The 18376-nt window shown below is 37.8% G+C and overlaps 1 protein-coding gene across 1 annotated transcript in view; it reads left to right on the top strand.

Annotated features, from left to right (window-relative positions):
* The first annotated feature begins 526 nt into the window (after positions 1-526).
* Positions 527-18376, top strand: part of kcnh5b (potassium voltage-gated channel, subfamily H (eag-related), member 5b) — a 142526-nt gene continuing 124676 nt past the window's right edge. Inside the window, exons 1-4 of the mRNA XM_034112246.2 lie at positions 527-688; positions 6644-6767; positions 9219-9325; positions 11757-11885. Coding sequence (XP_033968137.1) covers positions 616-688; positions 6644-6767; positions 9219-9325; positions 11757-11885 — 433 coding nt within the window. The 5' untranslated portion in view covers positions 527-615. The remainder of the gene's footprint in view (positions 689-6643; positions 6768-9218; positions 9326-11756; positions 11886-18376) is intronic.

Here is an 18376-nt window from a genome sequence, read left to right as displayed (position 1 = left end):
GAAAATGTAAAAACATTGAATAAGTGAGCAAAAATGATGACACAAATCTTATAACTATATATTCGTCATTTTAAAACATGCTGACTAATGTCTTAACTCAGACTGAAGATGCTGTTTATCTCCCTTTTTAACTCACCATGAAAAACAATGCATATCTGTGAAGTGTCTGAGCTGTTGCATCCCTTCTTTAATTCCAAAATGCACTCTTATCAACTATTTTTGCAAGATCTGCTTTATAACAAAGATACAGAAGAAAAAAAGATACAAGCTTTCAAATGTAGCCTACAATAAAAACGGAACATGCGGACTAATGTCTTAACTCGATACGTGCTATATTTCATCCACATGTGATTCATTACACAAACATTATACTGTACATATCATAATTGTTTTGAGCACCGAGCCCCGAGCAGCAGCAGTCACGCATGCGTCCTCGCGCTCCGGTCAGGCAGCGGGGATCAGCCTCCTCGCGCTCAGTGCGCCCCGAGCAGCTAGAGCGCGCGGTTACAATGAGCTTCTCCATCGGTCCGACACAGTGCCAGCGACAGTACCGACCTCCGAGCAGCACATACAGCGACACACACCCTGAGCCGCTCCAGGTCCGCCCGCAGCAGGATGCCCGGGGGAAAGAGAGGGCTGGTGGCACCGCAGAACACTTTCCTGGAGAACATCGTCCGGCGATCAAGTGGTGAGTCTGCGCGCTGGAGCGAGGCTTGTTTTGGGGTTGATTTCCATCCGGTTTGGACCCGTACTCTGCTGGAATACAGTGTTTTTATACCAGGAGCTTTGGTGGAGGAAAACCCCCTCAAAATCTCACTTTATACCCGCATTTATTCTGTTGTGATGGAGTTTACCCCCTTGGTAAGGCTTCGTGATGGTGTTATACATCATCATAAGTTACTTTAAACTCGTCTAAGTTACATGTTGATGGATTTCTTTTCCACTGGGACCACCGTGTGTTGCAGTCTTGAGGAAAATTGGATAACATTATTATTCATAACCGCAAAATGCTCACTGGGAGTCACAGTTTACGCACCGTTGTATTTCCCACCTCATCATTTTGTTAGTCTTTACGAGATCCAATTATGTCTTCAGATCAAATGAGTTGAAAAAAAAGGGTTAGGATTTTTAAGAAGATTAAAAGTTTATTTTCCCCATTAACTTGCTCATATGTCATAATACATATTGACAGGTTCTCAGACAATAAGTTGGAACCATCTGATTATAAATGAACAATCAAATCGTTCAGGCTCTCTTATATTTGTTATTTATCACACGGTGTCTCCAGAAGGGAGTCACGTTTTGATAATAAACCTCCTTAATGTGAGCTCCGTCATTATGTAATACAGCTGCATTGTGTTTACTGAACAAAGTGAGGTCAATGGGTGATCCACTGGGGTAAATAATTAAATAGCGGTTTTTTTATTATTATCTTAATGTGTTCAGTATTACTCAGGTCCATTTTAGTTTTATGAGAGTACAGAATGTTTGTGTATGTCTCCATCTGCGCTATTAAGTGCGCATGTAGGACCGGTCTGAGAAATAGGCTCTCCTCTGATTAGATTGATTTCTTCTTTATCTTCCCAGAAAAGTCAGCAGCGTAATTGACTGGAATGAAACTCCGGGTTGTGGATGGAGGGAAGTGTTTCTGTTATTGTCTGTGCTTCCGGATGTTATCTGGATCTATTGGGAGTTTCAGCAGCAGTTGGTTTCTTTTTTATTAAGTCACTCAAGTAATACCATGGAAAGGTGTGAGATCTTTATTAGACTTTTCAGTTCTCTCGGATCAGATGCTGCAGCTTTTCGAGTTTGGGATTCTTGGGACCTATTATGTAACATGGACCACATGGAGTTTATCGCTATAGGGTTGCACGTTTCTTTGCCTCTTACTGTATATAAACTAAGGGCTGCAACAAAGTGTTATTGGTTATTTCTAAATCAAATTTATACCAAGTAGGCCTATGCAGGAGAAAGATGCTTGTTAATAAACATCAAAACAAGTAAAGACACAAATAGAGAGTACAAAAGTATCTACAGTATATTTCCAAATAAACAGTCTTTTAAGATGCACAAATGTTTGATTTAAATAGTTGCTTTGAACATGGAAGCAAGTAAAACATAATGTCATAGTTGCAGGCTGGTCCAGATGAACCCATAATGGTGTAATGAACACTAAACGCCCCCTTTCTTTTAGCACAAAACAGTCCAGTTTCAGTATGGATAGTTTAAGTCTCCTGATGTTTTCGAACATTGTTCCAGAAGCTTCTTCACTTTTCTCCAGGCAGCCGGATTGGTCGCACTTCGGCTCAGCTAAGAAATTGGTTGTGATAAAAGAGGAGAGCAGGAAAAGGTCAGGAAAATTCTGTTTATTTAAGTCTTAGTCAGCTCTTTAATACCAAAGGGCAAACGAGAAGCTGCGGTCGGCAGCTTTTGACACTTAAAACAAGACAGTGATACATTTAAGAAACAATAGTTCCTTTTTGTTCTGAAATATCACATAAGTAATTGTTTGGAAAGAGAGGTGGAGAACAGATGAAGCTGCTTTTGTTCTGGATGGTTCTGCTTAAAAAGGTGTGACCCTCTCACATCTTACCCACAATGCAGTGCACTTGTCTGAATCAGAAAGCAATATTTCACATCAAGATAGAGTAATCAGGTTTTCAACATAAAAAGAGGAATTAAATACTAGGAAGGTAAAGTCGGCCCTGTGGGTGGAACAAGAGACCATATTGTAATCTAAGTCTAAAGGGTTTATCCTGTGTACGGTGGCCAATTTAGGACATTTTGAATACACTGCCAGGGCCTGCTCAACTTTAATCAGACTAAGGCAGACTTTGTTTGATTCATTGAAGTGTACTCAGGGCTGTTTGCTTTCAATTTTGGTTAATCTCCAGAGAATTGTCTCAAGTAATTGGCAATCAATCAATTGGTCAGGGAATAGTGGATAAAACTGTTCTAGGAGTAACAACCACTTGCTTTGTCAAAGAAATGGTGCAAAAGCTGTTACAACTGAGACGTTATTCCTCTTTAATATTTGACATTTTTGCTTTACCATTTCTCCAAAAATGAACTGATAATGAAACTATTTGCTGATTCGTTTGATCAACTAATTGGTTGGGCCCTCTTTAACTGCAGTAAACAAAGTTTCCTAGTGGCAGGACAGACAACAACTTGTGAATGCATGGAGACATTAAAACCAGGAGAAGTTTGTTTCAAATACTGATTTAAAAAAAGAAAAATCCAGACAATAAAGTAAACCAGTCTCTTCTTCTGCAGTTCTTCAGTGTGATCCTGTCATCCTCTTCTTACACCTTCATGCGGTTAATTAACTTTCTAAAAGGTCACCGCTTGCTTGCTCTAAAATACCATGTTAGTTTTCCCGTTATGTCACATGATGATTGGGGGAGGTATGACAGATATATAGAACCAATTGGTTACTTTATTAGGAATCATACCTGTGAGGTTTGAACATTTTCATTGGAGTTACTATCTTTTTATAGCCTCAGATGACTGCCTAGTAAAATCAATCAGATGCTGCTGGAGAGTTTTACTCTTCGGTCTGTAAACCTGCCTGACGGAGCTGCTGACACATCGTCATTCATTCCTGCGTCTGTGTTTCTCTGCAGGAATTTTAGTGTAGTTTCTGAGTTCAAATGCTGTTTCACAGGTTTTTCGTCCCTGCTTTAACACATATTGTGGGAAACACTGCATGCTCGTAATGTTTCTGGGCATGCACACATTTAAAGAGCGGTTTCATCTCATTTTCTTCATCCCAAAATGAACTCAGCCAACCAGTTTTTGGAAAGAGCAGACTCTTAGTAGTGAATGATTACCTGCCAAAGTTAACAGTACAGCAGATTTGGCTCGTGTTAAAGAATAATATCTGCAGTTTTAGTTCATTAATGACACACTGGCATACCTTTGTTATATACTCCTGTGGGCAGCACTTACACAGTTTTGGCTTATTTTAAACCAATTCTGTAGAACCTTATTTGGCCCATTAGAGGCTCAAATACTTACAGGAGTTTCTTTATGGTTGATTGACGTGTTATCAATGTGCAGTGATGTAGCTGGAACAGGAAGTGATTTTAAAAGTCTTATATGTTTTTGGAGAGAAACTCTTACCTGCAGATCATTTCTGGAACAAAACTTGGAAATTCATATAATTGTTGTCACCATGTTTGTTGCATTGTTTTCCTTTGGGTCTACTTGTTGCTCATTCAAGGACAACAAGTGACACTTCATAGTCTATTGCTAAAGTCTCCTGGGGTTTGATTACACAGCAGCTGAGTCTCAACTTGAATGTGGAGTGTCCTTAAACGCACCGAAAGGAGAGTTTTTGAGTAATTGCAAGTGTATAGTCACACTATGCAAAAGCTTCGTATTTTGGTTTACGTATAACAGCCTGGATCCTATTTTGGTATGCTTGGGCCATCGTCATAACATTGTACTCAGGGCTGTATCTCCCATTAAAGTGCTTTTGTAAGTATCATAACTGGTAATTTGGGGGTTTACGGACATGAAGAAGAGTTAACCTGCATGTTAGATTTAGCTGATCTTTTTTTAAACAAAATACCTTTTTAAAGCCTATTTTACACCATCTTATAAGGAGATATTTTTCACAGAAAATGTAGAGTAATTAAATAATGTAAATGGTCGTAGTGATTCTGCTCTGGGGAATTAAAAAACATTACTTGTTTTTTCATACATTTGCTGCAGCATTGTTATACCCATATTAATCGCTGAAATCACTTAAAAACATTTTTTATACAAGCCCACAAAGAGAAAATAGTTACATTATTTCCCTTATTTTTGGTTGGAAACATCCATCACAGTTATTGCAGTCGTGTGAATCTAGTTTTCCTGTGAAACTAGTGTGTTCACTTATATTTTCATCTCGAAAGCAATAATAAGATGACCCAGGGGTTCGCTGTGATAGATTACCAAACTCATGCAAGCAAAATGTAAGTCTCTGTAGATTGATTTTCATCCATCTGAAGTCATATTGCATACTTTACAACACTGCAACGTAGCCTATAGCTTATGAAATGTAAAGTGAAATGTTAAACAGTTACACCCGCCTGTATTGTCCTCCCTGGTGACCAAGCTACCGCCATGCAGAATATATAATTTCATTTCATTTCATTTAATCGTGTATTTGCATGGGACAATGCACATTAATGAACACTTTAGACAAATAATGCTTCAAGTGTAAAAATGCCGGATTTTTAGCTTTGAGCTAATTTCCATCCGTAGTCCCTGACATACAACATATAAGAACATCACATTTATAATTAATATCCATGTGATTATAAATGAGCTGGTGGTTATTTTTCCACTGCAGATGTTTCTTCACTGTAGCCACCGTCAGGCAAGAGGCGTGGCAGATTTATGTTAAATGTTGGTGAATATCTTTGCATAGGCTATAGGAGATGCCTAATATAATTTCCGTCCTCACAGTTTATACAGTATTTCAGCTTCAGCCTGAAGATTGATTTTGCTGCTTGAACTTATGCTAATTCTTGGTCAATAAATACAAGTATAAGATCAGGTTAGTATGATTTGACCACAGTTTTGGACATTTTGATCCACCTAATGGTGATTCACAATTCAATTGACAAAAAAACCTGACAACACCACTACCACATATTACTAAGGCACCTTTTTTGAACTATTTTCTTTACATTATCACGGTCATCAGTCAATTCATCTGTTATTTTGTATATATTGATTGTTGTGTTTTTGTAATCTTAATGTGTGCAAATAGGATATACATATCTGTATACTGTATAATTTTACATTCGGGATTGTTGGAAACGTCCTTTCGATCTCTCTGTCTATAAACACAAACTGACAAATTGACATTAAAGTTGACTTGACTTTAAGACAGAAACTGTGTCTCTCAGTGAGATAATAAGAATAAAACATCATTTAAAGTGAGGTCGTTTACTTCAAAATACTTTCTGATACTTTCTGAATATTCCTTTAGTTTTCAATAGAAGATAAAATAAACCTATGAGAAGGTAAAGTAGCAATAAAAGAGGACAGAGGGCTTTTGCTTTAAGAAGGCGGGGCTTTAAACAGCCTGTAACAAACATGGCTGACATTGCAGATTTAGATTTAAATCTGTGATGCCAAACTTAAATCTGGCACAAGTTGTATTTGAATATTACTTAAAACATGCTCTATAGGACGAATTATTAGCAACTTTAATACCACATCAATAGAGAGTTTATATTGATCAGGGTTTAAAGTTGGTGTAAGTTTAAAACAAGGACTAAACCAGGACTCAAAGAGATGTTTTTTTTTATTAAAGCAAGTTTAAATCTAAGTTTCGGTGCAACAGATTGTAAAATCAACCCGTATTACATCCTTACTTCTGGTCGGTGTGATCATAACTCTTTGTTTCATAATAGCTCTAGAGTAGAGACAAGTATAACGAGTGTTAAAATGCCTAAGACCAAAGATGTGAGTTGCTTTGGTTGTCACTTTTTCTTTCATTTCAAATCATATCGTATATTATATTTTGATCTGACATAACAAATCCATGTACAATCTTCTCAAGAGGTTTAGAAGCTTTGCAGCCTTTTATCTGTTTATCCTATTTGATGCTGACGCGTTCTCTGTGCTGTCCGTCTTCCAGAGACCAGCTTCCTCCTGGGCAACGCGCAGATCGTGGAGTGGCCCGTAGTTTACAGCAATGACGGATTCTGCAAGCTGTCTGGCTTCCACAGGGCTGAAGTCATGCAGAAGAGCAGCACATGCAGGTAAACCATTTATCTGGTTGTGTTATGTTTTATAACTGAACCTTAAAGCAGTGTAAACATGCATAGCTTTAGTTGTTTATTGCAAAGTAATGATAATTAGTGTGCTAATGGGGCGATAAGTGTTGTTGCTTTCTTGTAAGTGCGCTCACAGCGTAACTAAATATGCAAACACCTTCATGTGTATAATTACTTTACATTAGCATTCACTCTTTTAATGAATCTATATGTCTCCTGTAACCCCTGGGTGTTTTATTTTCTTAATGGTTTTAATTCTTCATTTAAAGTGGAACTAATAAGAACCAATATATCTTTACAGCACCAGCTTCCTATTAAGTTAAAACAACACAAAGTGTCCTTTTTTTAAAAGTGCTCCATTTATCATGCAGAAAACCCTGAATGTCCATTTTGTATTCAGTTTAATCCATTATTCAAGCAGTGTGTGAGAGAGGGAGAGTGAAAAGATCAAAAAGTGACGATCTCTAGTACCTTCCTGCTTCTGTCGTGATCATTAAAATCATCGCACTGGAGAGCAGTTTACCGGATATTTAGTGTTTCACGTCTTGATCCCTAATATACTCCTATATCATGCAAAAGACGAGTGATGCTCTGAAACTCACACTGTAAAGACGAGGAGATTAAAAAAAAGATGGCACACCGCTGTGTTGGTGTCAGAAATGAATCCAATTTCTTCCTGGTCCAGTTTGAGGACGGTGTCGTTCTCGCCTGTCAGTCAGGACGTTTTTTTAAATTCGACTCCAAAGGATGACTCCCATCCACCGGTGTCTCTCACATCTGACCTGGGGTGAGAGCCTGGACTAGTCAGCGGCTAAAAAGGCTCCTTAAGACTCCGAGTGAGAGCAGTGAGATGTATCCGTCCACTTCATGCTGCTCTGGACAGCTCTCAGACACTGAAGAGTCACAGAAGGGCTCCAACTCACGGTCTGCTGCCAACATGATGCAGGCTGGAGGCTCCTTAATGGGATCTAGTGCCATTGTTTGGGGGGGGGGGGGGGTCATTTTGTCCTGCAATACAACTTTGTGACACTGGTGCACACTCATTAAGGATTCATAATGTCACAAGAGTTGCAGAGTTGTACCTCTTTAGACCTCTATAAAGTCAAGTGCTTCAGGGAAAAACCTGAAACCTGACCCCTACATTTGAAATTGAACAAGGGACCATTGAACTATTTAAACGCTACAGGAAGTAGCTGATAGTTATTAAAGAGTAGCTTCTTGCTTTGTGTCCCAAAATCCCCAAATTTCAGTTAAACTTTATTGTTTATATTTTGAAATGCTAATGTGGAATGAAATGTCAATATCATTCTAGTTTCATCATCACCAGGGGTTTCCTCTTAATCAATAAGAAAATTAGCTGAGTGATATTTAAACTTTCTTACTCATTTATTCTCTCTCTGCTATGAGTGTAGTCTTTGCTGCTATGAATCGATCTACTAACAAACAAACAGGGTTGATGCCAAAGTGTCTTTGTTGTCGAATGCTAATCATCAGCATTCGTCCACAATTAAAACTGGCAGAAAACACAAGCTTTTTATTGACATTTTTTAATTTTGAATTGTGTTCTACATGTATTAGTGTCATTTATGTTTTATTTTAAGTGCAGTGGTTTGTTTGAGACTTCTACCTCTCATTCAGACAATGTGGCGGGACTGTTAATTCACTTTTGTTACAAAAGATTAACTTGTGAGTTCACTAACAACATTTCCAGAGCATTCACAGGTCCAATAAATATTAAAAGGCCAATTGATATAAGTCTTCTTTCGTGCATTTGCACGGAAAGATGTAATGTGGCTGCAGAATGGGCAACCATGTTTGGATTTCCCCATTCATGTTTAACACATGCATATAAGCTTTAATACATACAGAAAAAAAATCTCCTTATTAATGACAAAATAAAAATATATAATCCACTAGAAAATATTCTTTAAAACATGTTTTGTTTGACATCCACAAGGAGTAAACATGAACCCAATATTTGTACTAATTGTGTGTGTGTGTGTGTGTGTGTGTGTGTGTGTGTGTGTGACGTGTGTGTGTGTGTGACGTGTGTGTGTGTGTGTGTGTGTGTGTGTGTGTGTGTGCGCGTGTGTGTGTCCTTGAAGACACTTCGGCTGTTGGGAAAGAAGCGAATCACTCAGACTAATTATATTAGCACTGATTAAAATGTCCTCAGCCCTTTTTAAGGAATAATTACAACGAAGCCAGGAAATGCAGGCTGCACCAATCCACAATCCTTAACTGTGAACTGGATCATTCATGCTGCTGCTGAAATAGTTTACTCTATAAAACAAGCACAACACTTAATGGACGCTTCATGGTAACTGATTGACAATGCAGTTACAAACATATTGGGTTTACTGTAACACAGAGGGCAAAGGTTAAAGGGTCATCTCAGTATTGATTGCGTCTCATTTTGTCTGTATCCCTTTCCAGTTTTATGTACGGAGAGCTGACGGACAAGAAGTCCATCGACGAAGTCCGACAGACGTTCGACAACTATGAGTCCAACTGCTTCGAGATCCTGCTGTACAGAAAGAATAGTGAGTGCTCAATACATTCACAACTTCAGCCATGTATCATTGTTTTCATTATCATATAATCTGAGTGCTTACCTTAGCTGTACATTTGATCTATAAAATCGAAGGAAATTGAAAAAATACTACTCTTTTTCTTGCTTTGTCCAATTAACAGTCTAAAACCGAAATACACTGAACTTCCAATAATTTAGAAAACTGAATTATTTCTCAATCTTAGCACTGTGGTAATATTGATCAGGTTATTTATTTTTTAACACAATACTCTCCTATGAGGCTTGTTGGTGCTCCAAAGTTATTTTGAAGAAGTAGAAGTGACCAAGGTATTGTTTTCCTTGGCTTTTTTCACCTCTTCTTTCAAACATATTTTTTACAGAGTTGCTTTTCTGAAAAATAGAACAAATCTTTTATCCCACATTTGAGTGTTTGGTTTATTTACTGCTTTTATCAGCACCATTTCTCCCATTTGCAGCCAGCTTGATTTTAAAAGCCCACTATCTACTCAGCAGCAAACAACAGACACAGATAGTTAGAGACCAGTTAGAGAGAATTGTGCAGCTAAATAGTCTGATAGTTTCTTAAGAGATGGTGGAGATAAAAAAATTGAACTAAAAGTTTACAAAAGTGTACATTGTACGCAATGTATCTGGTGGACACATCATGTTGTCTCTTACTGCTCAAAGTGAAAATATACAACTATGTTCTCAAAAGTTTGCCAAATAGGTGTTGATATCTCGACGTAATGTCTGCTGTCTTTAAGTGGACAAACAATCAGTTAAAGCTGGTTCATCAACTAATTAATCCTTCGCTTTTGTAGTTGTTGTGGACAATAGAAATCACATCATTATCATTTTCCAGAATTGCTTCTGTTGTGTTAACAGTCCTATCTGAATTGAGCAGGACTAGGAATTATTAAGTATTTGAATTAAGTATTTGATTTTTTTTAATAAGTTATATTTTTTGTTTTGATTTAACTTTCTCTGGAAAGGACTTTTTGCACCATGTTCAAATTCCATTATTTTTTATTATCCATACCCTTCGTGTTCGAGGAACCATGGCTAATATCCTATGCTGCATAATGGATGGATGGATGTACGATAACATCTTTATAGGAAAAATATGAATGATTTAATAAATCCAAATGTATATTAAGTCAAACATATGGATGAAATATATCTTTAACTTGACCTGTTGAAGGTATTCAGTTTGAAGAGGTATACAAACAGTAGACTCTTTAGGTCAGTGTGAGAGAGCTCATAGAGCAGAGTGGACAAAGTTTGCAGACGAAAATATTCCCAAAGGTCTTTGTCTCCTAGGAGCGATCATTCCATTTTAAAAAGGCTCAAATTTGCTGACAACTCTAGCGCTTTTATGGAGGCTGCATATAAATGAAATTGATCTTGACTAGAAACAACTTGTATCCACAGAAATGATGACGGTAAGGTGTGTGAAACTTTGTTGAACTCTCCTAAAAGTGTGTGGGGAGCAGGTGGGGAGGCAATAAAGTCACGGAAATCTCGGCTAGTTTGAGCAGGAGGAACGGTGAGTTCCCTAAAAGTGATGAGCTTAGCATTAAGTTGTTAAAACCACATCAGTTATAATAAGTTTAGAAGCCACGTCATGTGCTGTGGACAGGAAGGAGAGCCGAAGGACCACATTGTTCTTCTTAAAAATGATCGGTGACAGTAGGTGAAGTCTTTTACTTTTATTGTGAGCACGGCGGGATTTGTTCTACAGAATAAAATCATCTTATTTAATGTTAGTCCCCACATGTCATTTAACAGTTGATTTGTGAGGATACTGAAGCTGTGTCACAATTCCAAATAACTTATCACTTTTAAATACAACTTGAGTCTGCAGTGTGCTTATTCTGGGAACAATTTGAAAGAAAAGTCATCTAAAAAATGTCACTATGATTAATTTAAATGTTGCTGTAGATACAGCCCTACACTTCGGCCAATCGATGCAATGCACAAAACATGGAGGACCTTGTGTTGTCGGAATAATAAAACAAATTCTGGTTTTAATTGTCAAAGTTATTTTTTAACTCAGAACAACATAACATGCAAGTAAAAGCAATGACATTTAGAATGTAAGTGTGGACATTAAATATGCAGTTTATCATAAGAACATGTTAAAATTTAACAGAGATACTTAATTTGTGTAACTCAAGAAAGTACACTTTGAAAGATGGTATATGTCCATAGTGAATTCATGTCGGCCATCATTGTTTGTTGTATGATATGTTCCTTAAGTTGTTTTCAAACTGATGTTATTTCTTGTAATATACTACAATTATGTGGAGTTTGAGTATTTGTGTTACCATGTCATCGTTGGACAAAACAAAACCTTTAAAGATGTCATCTTGGGCTGTGATGGGCAGGCTTCACTATTTTCAGAGCTAATTAGGAGTTGACATGTTCTAATGTCTCTGCAGGAAGTCCGGTTTGGTTCTACATGCAAGTGGCTCCCATCAGGAACGAGAACGACAAAGTGGTTCTGTTCCTCTGCACCTTTAAAGACATCACTCTCTCCAAGCAGCCCATTGAAGACGAAACCACTAAAGGTGAGTGCCTCTCTGCTGCCACAAGCATCCCTGCACAAACGACAAACTCTTTCTGTGTTTCATCAAAGACTCTTTTTGATACATGCGTTTCATTATGAGATGATACGCAGAATAATTTCAAAGAGATAAAGAACAGAAGTATTTGATAGATTTGAGAACTTGATGATCAGAGTACAAGATGAGCTGTTCACTCCACCACTGGATATCATTTTCAGGGAGTGACGAGTTACAGCAGAAAAGGACCACTATGGGGGATGATGTGACATTTAAGAGCAAATGGTCTCCCGTGTTTGATTTGATTTGTTTCTCGGTCCCTCTCATCTTCCTTATGTTCTTCTCAGTCTCCATCGTGATCTTTGTCCTCTTCTCTTCCTCCTACCTATGTTATTTTTCGGCCTGTAGTATGCATGTTTGAACACCAAATAACCAACATACTGGATGGAGTTTTGTGTCGAACAATTGAAATAAACGTTATCGCTTTTCATGAAATATCTTAAAATATATTGACTGGATTTCCATTAACTTTGGTACAGAAATTCTCACGATTATTTCTAGTAAATCCCTCCTTCCACCATTGTGTCAAAAGTGTTGTTTGTCCAGTTCAAATACCAGAAAAAGCATGTTTAGCTTAGTTTATGCTAATATGCTAAACATGGTCAACATTATAGCTGTTACACATCAGCATTTTGAACATACTAAAAGCACAACTGAGCTTCCTCCTCACTGGCATTTCATACACTTGTTTTTGTATTTCTTTCTTTCCTTTCTAGTTTCTCTTCCTCTTTCTTCTAAAACCGATTACCCCTTCTTCTTCCTGCCCTTTTCCCTCTTCGTTCCCTGTGAGAAGTCTCAGAACATTCTCCCTTTCTGCATGTCTTCTTTCTCCACACTCTTTATTTCATGCCGAGCTGCGGCTGGATACAAAAAGAGCGAGTCGCGTTTCCCTGTGAAGCGAGAACGTCTCGAGCTGTCAGCTTTTGTTTGAGGAGGTTGGGATGCTGTCAGGAATCACGGGAGATGTGGGTGGTGTTGTCTTCTGTGCCCTGACTGATGCACAGTGTCAGCTTCCTGCCCGAGGAGTTGTTCTCGGCACCGCTGAGCGGGTGTGTTTGCCCTTTGACAAGGATCCCTCACCCTTCCCCCTTTTAATGTGCACGGTACACTCAAACATGTGTGTACTGTACATGCATACCACCGTGCTGCAGAGACCTGCCTTCAGTTGTCTTGTGATTTGTTTGTTCGTTCATTATGTTTGCTCAGCGACACGTGAATAACATGGGTTTAACATGCAATCATAGAGCTTGACTGAAAGTCATATTGTCACATCAGTGTTCGGACGTCTCTGCCAGCTAGCTGCTGCTCCTGATGATGTGACAAACTTCAGATTTGATTATTTAATCCTTCGTGATTTGTAAAAAGGAAACACGAGTTCAGCAACAGTTCAATCAAAGTCACAGGACAAAAGGTTCTCCAAGAACCTATCTTGCATTTTCACTCACATACTGTACAGTTAGCCTTCTTTTAGGTGATAATGTGGCCATTTAAAAAGTTAAGATATTGAAATAACTGTCCCAGTGTGACTCGTGATTCATTTCTTGAATTAAAGTTTTGAAAATGAAAGGTTATCTGCACTATCAAACCAGCCAGTAAGGGAGGGACCTTTTCAAACATTGGTGGATGACATTTTTAGATCCTTTAATTAATTAAAAGTAAAAATGATTTGATCTTAAATGGTACATGGACTGTATTGATTAAATTCAACAAGTCATAATTCACCCAATCACACCCCATTCATACAGAGCTGTGCCATTTGCTCAAATAAGCTAATATTCAAACACTGTTCGTTTGTATACACGACATGTTGACTTGAAGGGCTGGAATCGAACCCACAACCTTCCCATTGAGGTACAACCGCACCACCTCACATCCACAGTAGCATTTGTTGGCGTCAAGATGAACTTGATGGTTCGCTTCAAAGAGTAAGTTCTCATTTTTCAGATGTAATATCTGCAGTGTTAAATAATGTTCTTTCGAAATGTCATTTCGGAATAAAGTACAGTTATGTTATAAACTAAATGTACTTAAAGTATCAAAGATCCCATTATGCATATGGCATTTTTTCACAGAAGAGCATTTTAATGTTGCCGTTTCTTAACCTGCAGCCAATTTAATAAGTACTGCATCATATCATTTAGGCATCATGTGTTTTTATATATAAACAGTAACTATGAGGGTTAAATAAAACAATAATACAATACCAAATTAATCAGTGTCAAATTGATATACAAAAATGTTACTGATTCTAAATGATGTAGAAACCAATAATCTACTTAATTACACATCCACAAAGGGGTGGGAAGAAGTTTACATTTATTTAATCCCACCCCCTTCTCCCAAAAACTAAATTACTAACATATAATGTATTTCTTTTATTTTTATCTTTTCTTAAAGAAATATATTTGTTATTGAAAACATAAAACAACAAATACGTAAACATGTGTGATGGAGGGAGAGTCGCTGATGCAGGCGTGGGCAGCTGAGCTTGAGCTGCAGACGGAAACTCGCTCTGAGTGTCGTCTCCGGCTGCTCCGAGGGCTCGGCACGCCACAGCACATCAGCATCATCTAAGAGATCTGCTGCACATGTCCATCCTAAAATGACTGCATGGATTTACATGTGTGTGCACTGTGTGTTAAGGCTGATGTTCTGCCGTAATTGACCCCTCCTTTTACTTGTCTTATGCATTATGTATGGTTGCTAAAATAAATGGTCTGCATGCATAGCCACTATTGCTGTTTTTATGGTTATGCCTTGCAAGTAATTGTCCAGCAGTCAAGCTTCTGCTCAGTTGAAATGAAACAAGCATTAGCATTTAGCTTGTGTGACTGGAATGGAGAATGTAAACAAATAAAGTACATTTTCAAAGCATAAAAAGCAGATCTATGTTGTTTTACATTGTCTTTCTTTGTCGGGTAACACTGGAGTCAGTGGCCATGACTTGTGAAACAAGGTTAGATATTTTGACACAATTGTTTCCTGGTTATGAATTAAAAATTGAAAACAGTATAATTTGCCAGTTGTTGTTGTTGTTGTTTTTGTTAAAGTTAGGCCCCTGGTAGTATATAGCAGCTACAGTAAACATTTTCAGCATCTCGCATCCTGTAGTAAGACAGAACGAAAATAAAGAGCTAAACATGTGGCGGAGCAAAACTTTGTGTTGTTTTCCAACAGTGGCAGTGTTCACTGTTTGCTTTGTCAGCACCTTTTCAAAGCTTCACAGACGGCAGCTGCCTCGGGCGAGACTACATTCCAGGTAGACGTCTGATAAGTAGGCTGGAAAACAAGTGCTTCAGGCACCAAGACAAAACACTTTAGCAGATAAATCCTATCATTTTACATTAGTAGTTGGACTTTGTTTAATGTTCTATACTATTGTATTGAGGATTAGAAAATGTTTCTGTAAATATTTGACCCTATCTACATCGAGGATTTTAAAAATGCAGAAAGGGTGAGTTAGTTTGACTACAGAGGAAAATAAGATTGCCTTATTAGTTGGTCTTTAATGCTTTTTGCAAACACTGCGGCAAAGCCTGCAAGCTAGTTCAGGTAGCAATGTGTTTTGCTGAAAAGGACAACACTTATCTCTCAATAACGATTGTGTAAAGTATTCTTTTCAGCACCTTGTCTAAATGTGTCTGGACTTCTGTGCCCATCTCTTAACCTCAGTGACTTACTGACCTCTTCTCCTCCTTTACCTAAACATCCAACCTGATTGTAAGTGTACTTGTCTACAAACCTGAACAGCTCAACATGTTAAGGATAATTTAATCACATTGTACAACAGAAGTGTGTGCAACAACATGTGCTGAAAGTCCCATTTTGCTTATGAAGAGACGGTAGAAGTTGTGGATGAGTTTAGAAGACGAATCTTGCATCTTAAGGAAAGAAGCTTAGCATCAACACTGCTACATGTTGAATATTAACAGTTTTTTAGGGCCTGTGTGCTGAGCATCTTTCTGCTGAAGGACAACCCGCGCTGTGAATTCAGTGCGAGCCGTCCTCGGTGTGGAACCGCTGATCAAAATCTCATTTTAGAAACCACTCTGTTGGTGTGTGCACCACTTCTGCTCCCCTGTTATTTTTAGCCCCGGAATTCGCATTTTTTTTTTAAAATGTCCACTTCCATTGTGTTCCAGGACGATAAATCAAACAGTGTTGCATTTTTGAGGGAAGCCATAGCAGCAGCATTTATATTAACCGTAAAACCCCCTCTTATTTACGGCAGTTTCCCTCATGCTTTGTGTGTGGTCCTTTTGTCCTCATGTGTCACTTTGTACAGTGGGAGCCTGTAAGCTGTCACTATGTATTTACATGAATTCAACCAAGACAAATTCCTCCATTTTACTCCATGATGAAAGTGGTTCTGGGTCTGCTTTCCGAGCATTAGAGCATGGTACTCTCAAATGCTTGCACTCAATACAGTGGATGATGCAATCTCTGCTACTATATGGGCAGTATACTGTAGAAAAAACACTTAAGACCTTTGCTTAAGTAAACAGCTTATACTGTGATGGAAAACTACGCCATTGCAAGTAAAAAGTCGTACAGTCACACTTCTGCTTCAGTGAAATCAAACAAGCCTTAGCATTCAGCCTGTGTGACTTTAAAATGAAAAATAGACACAAATGAAAAGTTGCCTTTCGAAGCAAAATGTACTAGTCGCTAATGTTTGGTACCTTTTTAGCTAGCGGATGCTGGACCTAATTCAGTGTTCATTTTCTTTTTGTATTGATTAAGCATTTACCAGATCAATATTTGGTTTAAAACAAGTTAGTTTGACACGTTTATTTCCTGAATGAATATTCATTAAATACTCACGATTTCTTATATTAAAACACAAAAATAAGTAAAGTAATGTCGTTTTTATAAGTTGTTACTTTACGTGACTTTTAGGCTGCGCTTATGTTTCCAGGATAATCTTAACTCGAAAATGATGATAGATACAGTAGAACGTGAGTCATCCAAACAGTTGAGACTTTTTGTCCTTCTTCTCGTTAGCTTGCATATTTAGATTTTATAATTTCACAATGATTGATTCCAATAAAGTGAATCAGAATACCTTTATTAGTCCCACAGAGGGGACATTTTCGTTGTTACAGCAGAGAAAGAGCCAAAGACAGCTTAATGTTACATATGTTACATGCATACAAAAGTATTAAAGTAAAAAAACAACAACACAGACTATAACACCCCTTGCTGTTAAATACCAATCAACTATGTGCAATATGTGCTATTTGTGCAATATATACATATGCCGTTAATAACTGTGCAATATATACCTGGCTGCTAAATCCTAAGAACTGTTACAGGATGTATATTTTCTAAATTGTTAAACTTTAATTTTATTATATAACAACTTTTTTTTTTAACTTTAATACTTTTTTATGCATGTAACATATTATGTAACATATGAAACATTAAGCTGTCTTTGGCTCTTTCTCTGTGGAACAACGTACATTTCCCCTCTGTGGGACTAATAAAGGTAAACTAAAGGTGGGAACTAAGTGCTGGGAACTAAGTACGGCAAAGTACTTGGTGTGGAAAGCGGCTAATGCTTTCAAATGCCAACAATACAATGTACAATATATAATGAGAGCAGGCATTATACTGCAGCAATTTCAACCCAAGAAATGATCAGTGATTCAGAGGCAAGTTTAGGTATTAGCATATAGAAAATCACTTGAATGAATCCACACTTCAAGTGTAGTTGTTTTTTTACACAAAAGCAAGTAAAGCAGTTGCCCTGGAGGGAAGTCAAGTGATTAGGACTCAGAATAAACTGTGAATTAAGTATACGCTTTGTATGAATCCTATACGAGTCAGTGTTGTTTGGCTTCTTTCACACAGAGGAATGAATGGATGAATGAAAGAGTGGAGGAAGGGGGGGGTGTACAGACGGCTGGAGGCCTGTGGCTTAAAAGCTATTTCAAAGTCACTTTTTATTTGGAATGGTCCCTTCAAAGGGCCGGGTCGATCCCGATCAGTGACTACTGTATGCGCTGTGCCTCTGCTGTGCCGCTCTCTGCCCTTTCAAACATTTTATTTTATTTTTAGAGCCGTGCAGCAGGAGCACCCGTAACTGTGTTTGCTTTCATTCAGCATCGATGGGGCCTGAATTATTTAGAAAGAGTGCATGCTCAGAAGTAAAGGTTTTAATATCATAATCAAAGCTAGCTCTAACAGTTTGGACAAAACAGGAATGGACATTTAAAAAACAGTATCATAAAATGCTTATCGACCACTAGAACAGAAGTTGAATCACTTTATTAATAACTGGCATTGAGATGAAAAATAACAAAGTAGACATTTTAAGTTAAAGCAAAAAAAGTGATGTATTTTCACAATATGATTAGATTTAACCTTATTTAGTTAGTGTTTAACCAAAAGGGCAAAAGACGGGCAGTAAAGCACAGTGTTATTTCTATGTATAG

The sequence above is a fragment of the Pseudochaenichthys georgianus genome, chromosome 22 (genome assembly GCF_902827115.2).
Source record: "Pseudochaenichthys georgianus chromosome 22, fPseGeo1.2, whole genome shotgun sequence".
Taxonomy (NCBI): domain Eukaryota; kingdom Metazoa; phylum Chordata; class Actinopteri; order Perciformes; family Channichthyidae; genus Pseudochaenichthys; species Pseudochaenichthys georgianus.
Note: the sequence above shows the minus strand (reverse complement) of the source record. Positions and strands in the feature narration are given on the sequence as shown.